This window comes from Rhinopithecus roxellana, chromosome 10, assembly GCF_007565055.1.
Source record: "Rhinopithecus roxellana isolate Shanxi Qingling chromosome 10, ASM756505v1, whole genome shotgun sequence".
Classification (NCBI taxonomy): Eukaryota; Metazoa; Chordata; class Mammalia; order Primates; family Cercopithecidae; genus Rhinopithecus; species Rhinopithecus roxellana.
In genome coordinates, this window is record NC_044558.1 from 74883237 (window position 1) to 74901832 (window position 18596).

General features: G+C 33.9%; 1 protein-coding gene across 1 annotated transcript in view; it reads left to right on the forward strand.

The window, feature by feature from the left end:
* ABCD2 (ATP binding cassette subfamily D member 2) overlaps positions 1 to 18596 on the forward strand; it is a 63353-nt gene that overhangs the window by 14827 nt on the left and 29930 nt on the right. The window contains exons 4-6 of the mRNA XM_010366155.2: positions 1038 to 1206; positions 2251 to 2345; positions 5827 to 5972. Of these exons, the coding sequence (XP_010364457.1) occupies positions 1038 to 1206; positions 2251 to 2345; positions 5827 to 5972 (410 nt within the window). The remainder of the gene's footprint in view (positions 1 to 1037; positions 1207 to 2250; positions 2346 to 5826; positions 5973 to 18596) is intronic.

Here is an 18596-nt window from a genome sequence, read left to right on the forward strand (position 1 = left end):
TTAACATACAGAAATGAAATAATAGTGTAATTACAGATCTCTCAGTAGAGATGTGTGGTAGAAGGCTTTTAATAATAATACCTACACATTGACTGCTTATGTTTTGCATACACAGAAATTTTACACAAATGTCAGCATTGTATTATTCTGCAATTTATTAAGAAATATTCATTTCTGAGATGTCTTGATTATTCTTGTGCATTCTTGTGCAAGAACTATCCTTAGTTCTTGTGCATTCTTTTTCATTGAGAAACATGTTCTTGATAAGAAATGAGTCACCTTTCACAGTATCCTGATAACAAGGTGTTCTTTTAATAGAAAAACAGCAGTAGGTTAACCAAAGTAAACAGCTGTAAGAATAGGAACAAGGCACCATTCCACTGAGCTTTGTGGACTAAAGTAGAGATTTAGCTCATCTTATAATCTTACCTAGAAAAAAAAAGAATATATTTAACGTTTTTCTTTGGGCATATAAATCATGTTTGGCTTCAAAAGAAGCTGGATTCTGGGAATTATACTGAAAAGGATTTGAAGCTTTCCATTGAGCTTGCTCTCAGTGTTGGTATCCTGCCAAATATAGTAATTTTGACAATCAGTTTGGCTCGGAAACATTCATTTCATAATAGGACAAAAGGTACTTTTCTCCTACTAAAATCTTCTATTTTAAATAGAAAAAAGATACAAAATATAAAAGATTATAATTTCATTGAATGACCTTAAGCTTTCCACAAAATTTTTAATTTATTGGAAATGAATTTCATCATGTAAACAGAGGCCAAATCAGAAATTTGACTGAATGATCCTTAAGTCTCATTAATATTCTAAAATCTGTATATTATGTTTTATAATTTTGATCAAACATGTTATGGTGTTATAGTGCTCTTTTGTACTGTCATTTGTTTTAGTTTTCAGATGTATTATATATCTCATGTATAATACGATAGGATCTTCAACATTAAGTCAAGAAACATATGATTACATATTTATTTATTTATTGTCTTGGGTCTAGTAACTCTATTTCTCTGCATTGCTTTCAGGTAACTGAATTAGCAGGCTACACTGCTAGAGTGTACAATATGTTTTGGGTCTTTGATGAAGTAAAAAGAGGCATTTATAAGAGAACTGCTGTCATTCAAGAGTCTGAAAGCCATAGCAGGAATGGAGCTAATGTAGAATTACCGCTCAGTGACACATTGGCAATTAAAGGTATTAAACTCAAGTGCTTTTATATTTTCCTACATGTAAGTGTTTATCAACAGAACCAAAGTTTAAGAAGACAGCTTTTAGTAGTTACAAGGAACCAACATTTAAATAACCAACATTATTTAAACAGCAATCCCTAATATTAGTGTTGCAATTTGAGGGGTGGTGACTGATATTACCACAAAACCACAGTGTTATGCTACTTTTATTTAGGACACAAATTTCCAAATTATTTTTGGAAACTGAACATATGGCATAATGAATCATTTGCTTTTAAAATGCAACTAACAAATAGAATTCGATCTAATGTCATGTTCTTCAAAAGACTGTTTTTTTTTTTTTTTTTTTTTTTTGAGGCGGAGTCTCGCTCTGTCGCCCGGACTGGAGTGCAGTGGCCAGATCTCAGCTCACTGCAAGCTCCGCCTCCTGGGTTTACGCCATTCTCCTGCCTCAGGCTCCCGAGTAGCTGGGACTACAGGCTCCGCCACCTCGCCCGGCTAGTTTTTGTATTTTTAGTAGAGACAGGGTTTCACCATGTTAGCCAGGATGGTCTCGATCTCCTGACCTCGTGATCCGCCCGTCTCGGCCTCCCAAAGTGCTGGGATTACAGGCTTGAGCCACCGCGCCCGGGCCTGGTTACATATTTTTAAAAATTGCATTATTCTCTGTCGTAATTCCCTTTTTTGCAGCACTGTGGTTTTTTTTTTCTATAGAAATGTTAATTTAGGGAAATAGAGTATTTGTCAAAATTAGGGCTGGGTTATTTCAGATTGTATAGCTTTGCTATTGTAATGATGTTGACATTCGATTATTATAAAATAATGTTTCTCAGGAAGATTTTCCAAGTAGATGTGTCAATAAGTACAAATTTGCATTACATTAAACCTTGCCTCAGGTCTGGATATCTATATTTACATTTGTTTCTGTAATTTACTACTGTGAATTATCTTTATAATTGAAATTACCTGTTAGACTGCATTATAATTTAAGTTATTTAATCAGAAACCCATGATAACGTTTGTATCTTACACTTTTTCTTAATTACAGGAAAAGTTATCGATGTGGATCATGGAATTATTTGTGAAAATGTTCCCATAATTACACCAGCAGGAGAAGTGGTGGCTTCCAGGCTAAACTTCAAAGTAAGATGATATTCAAGAATCTTCTGATTGTTGCCATCACACTAATACAAACAACTCAGAATTCATGTACCTTATGTTAAATACTTGGAGGAGCATTTGGAAAGGGGAAATCAAGAAAGGTATGCACAGTGGCTCAATTACAGAAGCAGTTACTCCTCAGAAAGCAGAGAGAAAAGAGAAATTTGATTTCTACTGCTTTATTGCCAGGTTGAAAATCAAAATTATAGTGCACAAGGTAATTTTGGGGAACAATAGGAAATTTCATCAGAAATTTGTACCTGGAAATAAATTTTCATTTTTTGCCCTATAGAAATTACTTTTTAAAAAGCCTATACTGTAATATATTTACTAAAATATGAATAGATGTCATTAGCAAGTTTAATTTTGTCAATATACATTCTGTGACTTAAATTTTTAAAATAAATTACATGTACTAATGTACTATTATAATCAGAAGATCTATGTATTGGAATTTAGTTTTTAATTCTGTTGACAATAATTTCTTATTTAATATCTTGTGTACTGATTACAAAAACTAAAAAGTAAAAGTATCCAATAAACCTGAGTCACTGGCTTAAGGCATTATAAAATTCAAACACACATTTTGGGATTCACGCACAAAATAATTTGCTGACAAGCATTAATAACTATAATATAGCAAGTTGAGCTAGGTTCAAACAAAGGAATGATTTGACTTGATAAAAGAATTGCAAACATGACAAACATGCTAATTAATGATTTTAGTATGGACTTTAGTCAAGGTTTAATTATTAAAGATGTATTTGCAAATACTTTGGGTTACTGAGAGTTGAAAGGAGAGGATGAGTAGCATCGAACAGGGTAAAATCCTGTGTAAGTAAATTTAAAGAAATTGTATTTTAGCTGCAATTTGGTCAGACTTTATTTTTCCATGTATAGACCTATAGGGTGGTCTAATTACTAGGATCTGAATACAAGTACCAATTAGGTACTAATGGCATACATAGAGTATTTAACTATTTATTAATGGTTTCACAATTTATAGTTTATGATTTTATAGAGAGGGGTTTTTTTTTTTTTGGTCAGGATAGGTTTTATAATATCAACTCTTGTTGCTCTATTTATTAAATAAATAGTGTACGTGTCTTGAGCTTTGCTTACTAACTACATTAGTGTGGGCATATCACACTCTTTCTGCAGAAAAATATAGAGCAGTTTCTTTTATATAAAATGAACTAAACTAAAAATAATCTAGTGAAAGTGTCTTAGAAGGTTTGAAGTTGTACAAAGATATGTGTTAGTAAAGTACACTTTCTTCATAATTATTTATTTCTAACTCAGAGAATTATATTTAAATTCTCATGTCCCTAAAATATAATAGGAAGTTCTGTGTCCTCTGCGTAGATTGAAAAATAAGTTTCTAGAGGAAAGGATCTCATACCTTTGTTAGCCTTCAGGATTAAAAAATCATTTGCAGGCCAGGCATGGTGGCTCACGCCTGTAATCTCAGCACTTTGAGAGGCTGAGGTGGGCAGATCACCTGAGGTCAGGAGTTCGAGATCAGCCTGGCCAACATGGTGAAACCCTGTCTCTACTAAAAACACAAAAATTAGCTGGGCATTGTGGCAGGCACCTGTAATCCCAGCTACTCAGGAGTCTGAGGCACAAGAATCGCTTGAACCCAGGAAGCAGAGGTTCTAGTGAGCCAAGATCATGCCACTGCACTCCAGCCTGAGACAGAATAAGACTCAGTCTCAAAAATAAATAAATATATAATAAATTTTTAAAAGTTTAAAAATTATTTGCAGACGAAAAGTTAGTGTGAGACAAAAGAATTCTAAGCATCAGAGAACTTTATGCTGAGAAAACATTAATATTAATGTAGAAAGTCTCCAATTACCCCTCAAAATGTGTTAAATTTCTGAGAATTCCTAATAGAGAATGGCCTTATTAAAATATTTTGCCAATGTGCTTTTCACCATGGTATATATGTTTTTAAAAAATCATTTGGAAAATATTTACGCTTCTACAAAATTAAACTTTTCTCTAGTGGAAGCTTTTTCTCTAGTGGAAGAGCACAGGCAGATAACAAATTAATTTTTTCTAGCTTCTTCCTGAGATTTTCTTGGTATGCTAGCAATATAATACTCTTTCATCTTTGAGTTTCAGTATGATATATTCTATATTATTGATACTTGAATATTGATGTCCATTCTAAACAGAGCTAGATCTACAGCCATTCTGTAAATTTCTGATATTTATTTTTTGGGTATCACTGATTATAAAATTTCATTTGCTCTTGGTAGAAGTAAATATAAATTTTAAATGGTGTTTCTATTGCTTGTTCTTCACTATACCCTTTAAATACCGTAATAAGACAACTTCTTCATCCTATTATGTGGAATAGGAACTCATGAAATTTAACAGTTTAAATGTCAATAATAAGAGAAAATAAATGGAATCATCAAAGAGATAATAAATAAATAACCTCTGTTTTATTTATGAATATTGTATATATTATTCATATATACGTAATGTTCTATATGTGTGTGTATTTTAATTCATCCCTAGACATGAAACTAAAATACAATCCTCTTTCTTTCTTCTATCCTTGGTTTGTTAAAGGTATTTCCTCCATCTGTGAATAAAGCAGAATTTGAATCATCTTCTCTCTCTGATTATGGGCTTTTGTGATTTTTGTAGCATTTCAGACTGCTGAAGTATAAAACTAAACCCAGCTGACTCCTTGGATAACTGTGATTTGTAGCTATTAACTGCAGTTAATTTTCAGTTGTATTTGAATTCAATGTAAATTTAATCCAATATTAATATCAAAATATATGTAATATATTTTTATTTAAATTTTTTTTTTTTTTTTTTTTTTTAGAAACGGAGTCTCGCTCTGTCACCCAGGCTGGAGTGCAGTGGCCTGATTTTGCTCACTGCAAGCTCTGCCTCCCGGGTTCACGCCATTCTCCTGCCACAGCCTCCGGAGTAGCTGGGACTACAGGCGCCCGCCACCATGCCCGGCTAATTTTTTGCATTTTTAGTAGAAACAGGTTTCACCCTGTTAGCCAGGATGGTCTCCATCTCTTGACCTCGTGATCCGCCCGCCTCGGCCTCCCAAAGTGCTGGGATTACAGGCGTGAGCCACTACACCTCATATTTTTATTTAAATTTTTATGATTTGTCTTATTTCCCAAGCAGTTGTTTTTCTCTATGTGTATGTGGTATCTGATAACAAATTATAATTTTGGAAAGCCAGTGCCCATTTCGAGAAGATTCATTTCCTTTGGAATTGAATTATGTAATGATGCTTTTAGCTTCAGAGAATAGTCAAAAGCCAAACTTTTTCTCAACCCTGAAATATTTTTCCTTGATCTCTTGTCCATTCTAGGTTATCATGTGTTTGAACATTAAAAAAAAAAAAATTCACTTTTAGGTGCTGCCTAAAGAAATCATTTCAAACTATTGCAGTTTGTAATTTTATTTCTTACTTTAGGTAGAAGAAGGAATGCATCTTTTGATAACTGGTCCCAATGGTTGTGGGAAAAGTTCTCTCTTCAGAATTCTAAGTGGGCTCTGGCCTGTGTATGAAGGAATCCTCTATAAACCACCTCCTCAACATATGTTTTATATTCCACAAAGGTAGGTATATCTTTTTACATTACAAGAAACAATGTCCTTTTGCTCTTGAATTGTCTTGATTCCTCAAGCTCCTCAGTTTATATATCTTTAAGAATGTTTTTATTAAGAGAAGCTATTAAGGAAATAAAAATTCACTTAGCCCAACATATTTTATTACTGCTTTGATTGTAATACTCTCTAGGACAATACCACTTCTTTTCATTTTCACATTTGTCTAGATGGAATAAATACACAAAGACTGCAGATGTTAGTCTCAAGGAATAACAAGCAGACTGTTCCAGAGAACGATTAGATTGCCTGAGATGTCAGATTATCTCTTCTCACAGAAAAAAAATAACACCTGGATAAGTATACAGCTCTCTCCATCAAGCTGCATACATTCATATATTCTAAAATTGTTCATTTATATTTGAGCCTCCATAAAATAAGCTTTACAATTATGCTATATGATTATTTAATGATTTATAACTTTCTTAAGTAAAATTTTTTTACTGTAAGAATGAGAATCATGTAAACATAGAAAAAGAACATTATTTCTTCAGAGCTCTTTAGCTGTAGTCTTCCTTGAGAACAATTAGAAAGGTCTAAAATTCAAAGTTATACACTGAGAATTTGGAATATTCATTGTGGATAAGAGAAGATGAAGTTTGAAGAACTTCCTCATGTTAATTGGACCCAGTAATTTTTCCATCTGTCATCATCCTGGTTACATAGACATCCCATAGAGCACTCCTACTGTTTTGTGGAATCTAACAAGCACCTAGGCTGGAAGTATAGTACAAACACAAACATAAAAGTCACATCAAGTATGGTGCTCTCATATGTCTCTTTTGTCCCTGTGCCTTTGCCTGAATGTACTGTACAATCCTGTGTACTGACCTAATTTTTAGACCAGACATAGTAGTTAGGCAGATGAGGTTTTGTGGGTTTTTTTCTTTAAAGTAAGACCTATGGTGGTAGTAGGAAGCTGCCTGGAATATAAGAAAATGAAGAAGTGCATTGGCTGAAAATCCTGGACATAAGCAATGACATAGACATTTGTGTTTAACACAAAATAGATAACATCTTGTGACACCAGAAATATTGTCCCTTTCTGTCTATGCTTTCAATTCCTTTGGGAAACATTCTGATTCTGAAAGCTAAATTATACTGGCAAAAGTTTCTGTTTTAGACATTAATATGCTTAGTAGGCTGACTTTACTTTTTTATTTAGGTTAGAAGGCACAGAATTATGAAGAAAATTTTCTATTATATCATATAATTTGATTCTCTCGATGCAAGTAAAAGCACATAAATAAATTATATATTTTTAGCTATAGTTGTTGTATATAACTTTGACCTGAACAGTATAAGACATTTCCAGGGAATACGAAAGTGAAGAAATTCTAGCCTTTGCTTGCAGAGATACTCGACCATGTTACTTTGCAACAAACATGAATTACTAGGAAACTTTTTCTTACTTAGGAAATTTACCGTTGCCTAAGCAAATAAATCAATCACAATCTAGTTAAGGAGAAAAATAGCAATGAGAACTCTACTTTTAAGGCTAAAATGTATTTAATAATTACTGTTAAAAGTCATTTACCTTGATTCTATGGCTTTTAGAAACATGAACATTTGGGTATATGTTGAAAGTTTTATGGGACCATTATCCTTGCAAAAACCATACAATTTATTTAAATGCATATGTAAACTGAGAATCTAAATGTAGTCTTTGTTTCTTACATTCTAAAAGCTGCTGATTTTTTCAAGTAAATTTAAAAAATAATCTTACATATTTTTATGGTGTAAAAGAAAGCTGCTATGCAATGTATTTCAAAATATTTGTTGGTAGGTAACTGCCTTCTGATATTCTCATTAGTAAATATTATAATCTGGCCGGGTGCAGTGGCTCATGCCTGTAATCCTAGCACTTTGGCAGGCCGAGGTGGGCGGATCACCTGAGGTCAGGAGTTCGAGACCAGCCTGACCAACATGGAGAAACCCCGTCTCTACTAAGAACACAAAATTATCCGGGCATGGTGGCACATGTCTATAATCCCAGCTACTTGGGAGGCTGAGGCAGAAGAATCACTTGAACCCAGGAGGTGGAGGTTGCAGCGAGCTGAGATCACGCCATTGCACTCCAGCCTGGGCAATAAGAGAGAAACTCCACCACAAAATATATATATTTGTATACAAATATATATATATTAAAATATATTATATATTTATATATAATCTAATTTATTGCGTTAATTCATAATAATTGAATATAAGTTAACTACTAGTTTAGCAGCAAAAAAAAAAAAAATTTCAATATAGAATTGAGACTTATGTATGAACTTCACAAGTCATAAAACAGACCTTTACAATAATCTGCCTGTGTTCACTTTTTGTGATTGAAAGACTTCTGGGTAGAGGATGAATCTCTTTATGGATTGATCAGAATGTATGTTAATTGTTACTTCCATGGAAGAAAAATAGAGTATATTTTGTAAAAGTAGATTTATAATGATGTCATGTAGTGCACAGAAGAAAGAAGTGAACCACTAAGGAAAAGTTCTAATTAACTATATTAGGCAATTTATTATTTTAGCCAAATCTTCACAAAGGATGCTGCTATAGCTCAGTTCATAAGCTTGGAAACCTGAATTCCTAAGAAATTATGAAACCACCTCAATGTTTTCCCAGCTAGTGTTATGTAGTATTTCAGCAGTGTTAATAATGAGAACCAGATAAAAGAAAATCTTGGCTTTCGTTGAAAAATACACACACAAAAAAACCGTTGGCAGATAAATTAGTTTCAAAACAGCTTCCCCTTATCCTATCTTTATTAATGATGACATATGATCATTAGTGGAGCATCAGATACATTTTTGGAAAGAAATGTTTCATCAAAATGTAGATTAACCATTCTAAATCTATGGAATGGTGTATGTTAAAATGCTTAGTATTTCTCAGCTAATACTTTAAATGAGTATTCTGGAAATTTTAGGCTGTTTGAGTTTCTGAGCCATGTGAATGTACTCCTTAAGCTGATGACTGAAACCCACTGCTCTCTCCTATATTAGCCATACCTGACCTCAGGAAAAGTCTTTCATTTGGACATAGATCCTGAATTTCTTCTGTCAATTCTTGTTGCAGTTTATCTGTCTTCCCAATCCCTAAGGAGAGATTTGCGATCCACTGCTCTCACTTTCACAAATCCACTAATTTATAGTCTATTTGTTACTTCCTAATCCCCTAGTAAGTTTCTGTCTTCATCCATGAAAGCCCTAAACCCACCCTTTTATTTGTTTATTTTGTTCACCTGCTAACAAAATTTTATAGTATGCTAACAATCACCAAAATAATAAATTGGAATATTTAGTGGGAGTTGGGAGTAGAGAGAGAGTGGGAGAGAAGCAACAGAGGAAGGGAGGGAAGGAAGAAAGTTAGATGATGATAGATATTTGCTGACAAAATACATTTTGCTCAGAGCAAAATCTTGCTTTCTTTTGTACTAGTTTTTAAACATAATACTCCAGAAGATAATTTGCATACATCACATTACAGTCGAGCCTCTGTATCTGCAGCTTCCACATCTTTGGATTCAACCCACCGTGAATAAAAAATATTTTAAAAATAAACACTAAAAACAACAACATAACAATAAAAAATCATACAAACAGAAAACCAATGCATAGTATTAGTATTGTGTTAGGTATTACAAGTAATCTAAACATGATTTAAAGTATATAAGGGGATGTGTGTAGGTTATGTGCAAGTACTATGGCCATTTTATATAAAGGCGTCTGTGGATTTTGGTGTTTTCTGGGGTCCTGGAAACAATTCCACCATGGGCACCAGCCCATCATGTAATTCTAACACTTATGCTCTTACTACCTACCCTTCCTTGGCAGAAATATCTTGAAAAAGAAATTTTAATCATAATTCTTACTATTCAAACTTACTATACAGGCCCAAATACTAAGGCCCACAAGATCTGAAATAGATTCAGGCTTCCCATAATGGTGTACAAAAAGGTAACTTGTATAAACTTCTGCCCATCCATGACTTTGGAGTCTGAGAAGCAAAAGGTTAGGAAAGTGAAAGAAGGATTATAAGTATAGAATTAAGTCTGATCAAATGTTTTTTTAAAAGAAAGAAAAAGAAAAAAGGGGGAGAAATAGCTGGAATATTATGCTTCATGTCAGAGAAATACAATTTTTTTCATTTAGTCTTTTTAGGATAGACAATAATTAGGATATAGTCTCATTATGATGTTTATGTATCATTTAGTTATAAATAAAAACATTCAACTAACTGAAATAAAAACCAGAAACAAGTGCCTCAAGAAAGGCAAGAAATGCTATGGATGTTCAAAATGAGGAAAAAATAGAACAGTGTGTCAATTTGACCTGAGTTTTGAAAGTAACTCAGGATTTGAACAGTTGCCATGGATTGGATTGCATCAGTTTCTCAAATTTCTAAATAGGTAAGAAATACCACAGATTCAAGTAAGCAGAAGTTTTTGTTTTTCTGGACACTTTTGGATAGCATACCGTTCTTTCCCACTCTCCTCTAACACATCATGCTGAGAAAAGAAAGCATTTATTAGACTCATCCCCACTAATAAGAAGTCATCAGTACATACTGGAAATAATAGTGCTCATCCTCTTGGTCCTTACTCATTGCTGCGCTGTTTCTTTTAGCTGAAGTTCTTTGATTTAATTTTTTAAGGTTTTTTAGTACTTTGGATGTTTGCCATTTTCCCAGTCTCTCGCTAAGGAGCTCAATCTGCTCTCTAGAAGTAAGTGACACAATTTTATATGTTAAATTGCTTCTGAAAAAGCATAATAAAAGATGACGGTAGCTTTTGCATCCTCAACACTCATTATTTTTTGTTTCCTTTTTACAGAAGATGTTCTGAAATTATGAGTAACATTTTACTTATCAGCTCAATATTTGTTTACTTCTGGCTATTAACTACTACTTCATTCCCAGGGTTGTATGCTCAAGTACCATGTTACTTAATCTCCTTGATTAAATATAAATACTACTTAATAAATAAAGTTATGAATCACATTTTAAAGTTTTATGCAACATAAAGACATTTTATGCAACATAAAAGTCTTAAATTTGATTGTAAGCAGGAATGGTAATATCACTAATTAGATTGTATAGGAAATTAAATATAGATAATAACTTTATTTCTATCTTGTTATGCATGAATAATACATATTAATTATTCTCTGCATAAGTTATGCTAAATAGAGTATTTTTAAGTAATTAAATTGAATTTCAAAGGGATTATAGACTTTACTTAGCATTATATGGAATTTCAGAGCCAGAGTTAGACTATACCAAGTCTTTGAATACAAATCTTCTGTACTCACTGCCTGTCATTTTCAGATTAATAAGATTATCATCTTTAAGCATCTTCTTATGATGAAAAAACCCTACTGTTTTTTATCTTAAATATTTTCTCAGATAATCATAATAAAGTCTCTATTACTTTCCCGACTTTTTGAGGAATAACAAAATATCTTTCTTCATAATTTGTCTTCACTTTTCAAAAATGTCTGTATTCTTCAACCGTTTTCTTTTTTCTTTTTCTTTTTTTGAGACAGAGCGTCACTCTGTCACCCAGGCTGGAGTGCAGTGGCGCAATCTCAGCTCACTGCAGCCTCCACCTCCTGGGTTCACCATGGTACCACCATGCACGACTAATTTTTTATTATTTGTACTGACAGGGTATTCCTATGTTGCCAGGCCTAATCTTGAACTCCTGGCCTCAAGTGATCATCCCACCTCAGCTTCCCAAGTAGCTGGGATTACAGGCACCCACCACCAAACCCAGATAATTTTTGTGTTTTTAGTAGAGTCGGGGTTTCACCATGTTGGCCAGGCTGGTCTTGAACTCCTGGCCTCAAGTGATCCACCCGCATTGGCCTCCCAAAGAGCTGGGATTAAATGCATGAGCCACTGTACGTGGCCATTGTATTCTTCAACTGTTTTTCTAAGGAAGAAGAGCTATAACATGAAATCTCAGCCTTTACAAGTACTAGTATATTAATGTTTTCTTTGATATCTTTATTTGATATCCATATTTTCTTTGATGGCATTTCCGCTTCTTCCCTTTAATGATATAGTGTGTGTGTTTTAAAAATTATGTGAATTAAAATTTATTTTATCCTGAGAATGTTGTGACCTCTTGAGATAACTGATGGGTCCTGGGCATCTTGAACCAGGATTGAGCATCTCTAGGGTATTGTTATTTTTTATAATTAACAATGTGTCAAACAATTAGTGTGTGCTAGTCACAATTCTACATATATTATGTAAGTTTCTTATTTTTCTGTAGGACAACCCATAAAGTTGGTATTAGTATCCCTATTTTGTGAGAAAAAGAGGTTTAAGTCCTCCAGTGGATAAATGCTGGAGCTAGAATATGAACTCAGGTGTGCCTTACCCTAAAGTCATTTTGCCTTATTGGTATCAACAGGGGCATGTGTATGAAAAATTACTACTCTTTATCCTGACCTTGCAAGTATTGCCAGCTAACGTTGTTTTCTTGGTGTGCTGATCTGTACTAATATCAAACTGTGGTTTGGAGGCAGAGGTCCTCACAATCCTGGATGTACAGGGCAATTAAGTCAATTTTAACATATATTTTAGCATAGGTACTTGGCCATCATTCAGATATGTTAAGGTGAAGAAAGCTATCTTCTCACATGAAAGTGAAATTTTAAAAAATGTAATGGTGTTCAATTCATTTTCAAATTGAATTATATTCTCTACTCTTTCCTATCCTTCTAAAATTCATTTATCTATAAATTTTTAAAGAATTTTTCAAAAATAGTCCCTTAATTTTAAATTAGAATTGTTGTTGAGATATAAAACAAGCAAACCTTAATTTTCAGGATGCATTATGGCATAAAAAGATCGTGACTTACCCTTTACGTCATCAAAAAAAGAGATTGTTTCTTGCAACAGAGTGAAGACTGTGTTTTGTTTCAGGAAGTTCTGCAGAAAGGGTTTGATACATTGACACAACTGTCCTGTGCACTAAGAAGTACTTGCACCAAATAAGCCTTTTGGATATTTTAAAATATGAAGTTCTGGGTTGGGCCTGGTGGCTCATGCCTGTAATCCCAGCCCTTTGGGAGGCTGAGGTTGGATAATCACTTGAGGCCAGGAGTTCAGATTAGCCCTGGCAACAAAGGGGGACCCTATCAATACAAACAATAAAAAACTAGCCGGGCATGGTGGTACTTGCTGTAGTCTCAGCGACTTAAGAGGCTGAGGTGGGAAGATTGCTTGCGTCTGGGAAATTGAGGCTGCAGTGAGCCATGACTGAGGCTGCAGTGAGCCATGACTGTACCACTGCACTCTGGCCTGGGCAATAGAGTGAGATGCTATTTCAAAAGAATAAACATAAAAATAAGCCAAAAAAAATAAAAACTATGACGTTCCATTTTCTATTGTTTCTATATGAATGACTTCCAAATCCAAGATTTCTTCTTTGTAGGGATCAGGGAACTCTATTTTATATATCAACATTGTTTAACCCACACATATAAAACCAGATGATGACTATTAACTAGAAAGCACATGAGATTAGGTCAGAAGAACTGATTTGCCTCTTTTCTCTATGGAGGACAGAAAGGGTGCTGGTAAAGTATTCTCAGTAAGATCCTTGCTTTTTTTCTTTTTATCCAAGATCTCAGATTTTAAAAATGAGGATGTGGTCTGGAAAAGGATATAAGCAAGAATCTGGGGAATGCCTTTTTAAATATCTTAATCTCATTTTTCCTATAGGTCTCTAGCTTTTGGACCTGTAGATTCTTAACGAATATCTAGCTGCCAAGAGGCAAACAGGGTGCACCTCTTGAGGACAAGGAGTGTGTTTATTTAAGAAAGAGGCAGGTTAGCAGACCACTGGCTGAGTGGAATACGGGTCTATAAAAGCCACTGGAATAAAGGAGGAATGTGATGTGGCTTAATCCAGAACTTCTCACAGAACTCTATACCTATGTACTGTGCCAATGTATATGTAGGTTACATATCCATTGTCTTGCTGCCCTCAAAGCAAAGAAATCTGGTTTGGGGAATAGGGGTTGTACTGGAACAGACTTTGCCCATGTTGAGTCACTGTTGAACAAACTTTTATAGATTAAAAGCTAGAAAAGGCATCCACATGTCTCTGTATAGCACTGGCAGGATCCTAGTAAATATATCGTAATTGTGCAATAAATATCTGATAAGTGATTGAATGAATGAATGAACGTCTCCATAGATTTGGTTTCTACTGCCAAGTCAGTCTGCTACCTTACACTAATTATGAGCGATCTATTTATTTTGCTGCTTACAGTAGGTATGTTGCAAAATCCTCTTTATGATGAGGATAAATATCTGTCATTTAACATGTCCTTTTTTAGAAAATTATTTTAACCACAAGGAAGGTTTAGTAGCATTGCTGTAGCAAATTGACTTCTATTCCTTGCTTTCTGACTGTTAGACTTACAGCCAGGTTACCTTTGTATAAATATCTTTGGGCAGTCAGTTGACAGAAATATAGCTTGTACATTTTAGTTCCTCCTGTGTAGTAGTTGGTACAGTTCAGTTTTTAAAAATCTTTTAAAAATAGATCTATAAATGTAAACACAAATTTCCATAGCTTTCTATTGCTTGGAAAAATGCTAAAGATACATTTTAAAATCTTTAACTTTCTGAGGGCTCATTTATAAAACTAATAATGCAAACAGCTCCCTTCTCACTCAAAAGTTTTTCTCATTTTATGAGTATTATTACATTAAACCATATGGAACTGCAATTTTTATAGGTCAAATATCAGCAATTTAAATGATAATCTGATATAATGATAAATACTCTTAAAGTTGACTTTTAGAGAATTTGCATTTTTAACAGCTTAGCAATACTTTAATAATTCTTCCACTAATTTTATTTATTTATTTATTTATTTATTTATTTATTTATTTATTTATTTATTTATTTATTGAGACAGTATATCAATCTATTACCCAGGTTGGAGTGCAGTGTCACAATCTTGGCTCACTGCAACCTCTGTCCTCAGGGTTCAAGAGATTTTCGTGCCTCAGCCTCCCAAGTAGCTGGAATTACAGGTGTGTGCCACCCACCACACATGGCTAATTTTTGTATTTTTAGTAGAGACGGGTTTCACCATATTGAGCAGGCTGGTTTCAAATTCCTGACCTCAGGTGATTCACCCACCTTGGCTTCCCAAAGTACTGGGATTACAGGCATGAGACACTGCACCTGGCCTAATATTATTTTTTTTACTTGGAAATAAACCTTTTCCCTGCTCTTAAGAGGCTATTCTCATCTCTGTTTTGGAACCTAGAAATAGCTTATCCAAAAGATATAATTTAAGTAATAGTAAATGTCTATTTTCACTTGAATATTTCTTATTACCACATTTTTTTTTAAAGAATGTTATAAATGACCCAAATCTAGTTATTTCTATGCATGAAAAAACCTGATGCCATGATTGGTTCCAGCATGTATATTTTCAGCATGAATTATTGATAGCTAAATTTTATGCCTTTCAGATTGCTAACTTCTTATTGCTATGACAACACAGCAGTACTTAGTGGTACATTATTCTTAAACTTAACACATCTCATGCCTTAAATACAGTTAACATTGTTGAAAAATTTTTATCAATATTGTTCCAATTAAATTATGTATTATTATTTTAAGAATTTTGTTTCCTCTGCATATAGACCTTTCATGTTACACTTTTCTCCTCTGGATTTGAGTTGGCCTTTTGCTCTCAACTTAAGAAATATTTAGAATTTTGTGTCATTCAGAGGCTCCAAGCACAAAGATATAACTAACACTTCTCAATGCTTTCCCCTTCTTTGTAGCTTTGTCTTAGAGAAGAATAAAAAAGTAACTCTAACAAACATCAACATGTTTTACCAAAAAAGTCATCACTGTCAGATTACTTACATGTTAATGCAGAAAAGTGGGAATATAATGCAAAGTATAAAAGTACCTTGAGACATTAGTAACACAACTATAAAAATACCATAATCATGGGGAATGAATTTTATCTCAAATAATTTTACTATTGTAATTGAATTTTAACTCTGTATAAATTTGAAAGAATTTTAGATTCCCAAGAAAAAACAATTATTATAATTGCTTAAATAAGGATTATTGGTTAAATGATCTGTGACACCTATGGATTTATTCTGCTTTCTTTTCCATAACATATAGAGATGATTCTGGGTTTTACTTATAGAAAGTAAATTAAAAATAGTCAATGTTTCTTTTTTGAAAGCTACTAATTAGGAGCAATCTGACCATTTCTTCTGTTGCTTATTTTAGATATGTTGCATGAGCTCCTTTTTAATGAGCCAGAGCCAGTGAGCCAGTAACATTCTGACGTGGTAATCGATCTACCTGAAATATTTAGAAGATTACCTGAATAGGTCTATATATCTAGAAAGGAAAGTTTAGTAAAGGGTACTTTGAGTGCTTATCTATTATGTATAACTTTGGTAGGACTACAGAAACGAACTGACTCAAAATGTTAAATTCCAGACCTTTGAGCTGGAAAGAGAATTACATGCAAATTAATTATATAAACATTGGATATAGGGTCCTCCATTTCCTTGTGTTTTCAAATTGAGTAAATGTCATCCCGAATTTTCTTGACACAGTCTCCCCAGAGAATTCAGTGGTGGCTTAAACATTATAATAATATTTTAAAATCATTATATTAATAATACCCTGTGTCGTTAGTTGCTATGTACATCAAACATATATAGAATGTATTATTTTCACCATTTCACATGATCATAAAACAATAATTGACAGAAAATTGAACTTTAATAAAACAACATTTGATGAGTCCTCCATAAATATATAAGCTTATGAATATATTTATATATTCATCAACATTCTCATTCACATCAGTTTTCAAAGTGAGCAATTTTTGTAATTTGCTACATTATTTAAATAACAATACCTCGGAGAGGGCCGGGCGCAGTGGCTCACGCCTATAATCCCAGCACTTTGGGGGGCCAAGGTGGGCAGAACACGAGGTCAGGAGATCAAGACCATCCTGGCTAACATGGTGAAACCCCGTCTCTACTAAAAATACAGAAAATTGGCCAGGCGCGGTGGCTCAAGCCTGTAATCCCAGCACTTTGGGAGGCCGAGATGGGCGGATCACGAGGTCAGGAGATCGAGACCATCCTGGCTAACACGGTGAAACCCCGTCTCTATTAAAAAAATACCAAAAACTAGCCAGGCGTGGTGGCGGGCGCCTGTAGTCCCAGCTACTCGGGAGGCTGAGGCAGGAGAATGGCGTGAACCCGGGAGGCGGAGCTTGCAGTGAGTGGAGATCACGCCACCTCACTCCAGCCTGGGCGACAGAGCGAGATTCTGTATCACAAAAAAAAAAAAAAAACAGAAAAAACAGAAAACTAGCCAGGTGTGGTGGAGGGTGCCTATAGTCCCAGTTACTCGGGAGGCTGAGGCAGGAGAATGGAGTGAACCCAGGAGGCGGAGCTTGCAGTTAGCCGAGATTGTGCCACTGCACTCCAGCCTGGGCGACCACCGAGCGAGACTGTCTCAAATAAAAAAAAAAAAACCTCAGATAACAAATAATGTGGGCACATTGGCAGTTCTTTTAGCATCATATTGTGACTTGGTATTTTATTGAAATCTTGTCCTGATTACATTTTTTTAAAAGGTAGCTAATTTTTTTTCTTTTTTTATTGTTTTTGTTTGATTTTTTAAATTACAGGAGTGGTATATTTAAGATATTATTAGGCTTTTATAAATTCAATAAGAAATTAAGCATTGCGAAACCATAATTTAATTATTTTGCTTTGCCTTATAATTAAAATCTCTTATGAGAAAAATGTCCATATCTGTTCATTAAAGAAAACTGTCTGATTTCAAAAGGCCTAAGGAAATTAAAAATAGTATTAAACTAAACTTTTGAAGAAATTACACAGTTTTGCTTCTCTAAATTCCTGTTACAAAGAAAACACTTGGCATCCTGGAATATTTTGATACTTTTGAGGCCCCATAAATTGCTCCAGTAAACTATTAATACATGGTGTTCCAAGTATTTTTTAAAAAATGCTTCTAGGTGAACGAGTTATTCTCATGAGTACTTAACAGAATATAATCTAAAATCTACATATCTAGGTACTTAATTCTTAATCATGTCAAGAACAATAAAAATTTACTATGGAATAAAAACCACCAGTATCTTGTCTGGCTTAATAGAAATCTTTTTTATTCATTCTTTTTTAAGATGTTACATTTTCGCCTAAGTAGAGAACATAAGCATAAGTAGAAATGAACTTATTTGTCCTCATAATGCCATTTATTGAGTGCCTACTATGTGCCTGTACTATAATAAGTGATCTGAGTACATTGCTTCACTTAGCTTCATAAAAACCCACTCCTTCATTTAGTCCTCATAACAAATGAAATTATTAAAATAAGTTGTTTTACAAATGAGGTACCTCTAGTTTGGAATTTGGATGATATTACGATGAATCCCCAGGATCATTTCTCCAAAACCAGTTATCACAATCATGATTCTATAGTGCCTGCTTTTTCTGAAATATAGATATAAAACCGAATTTC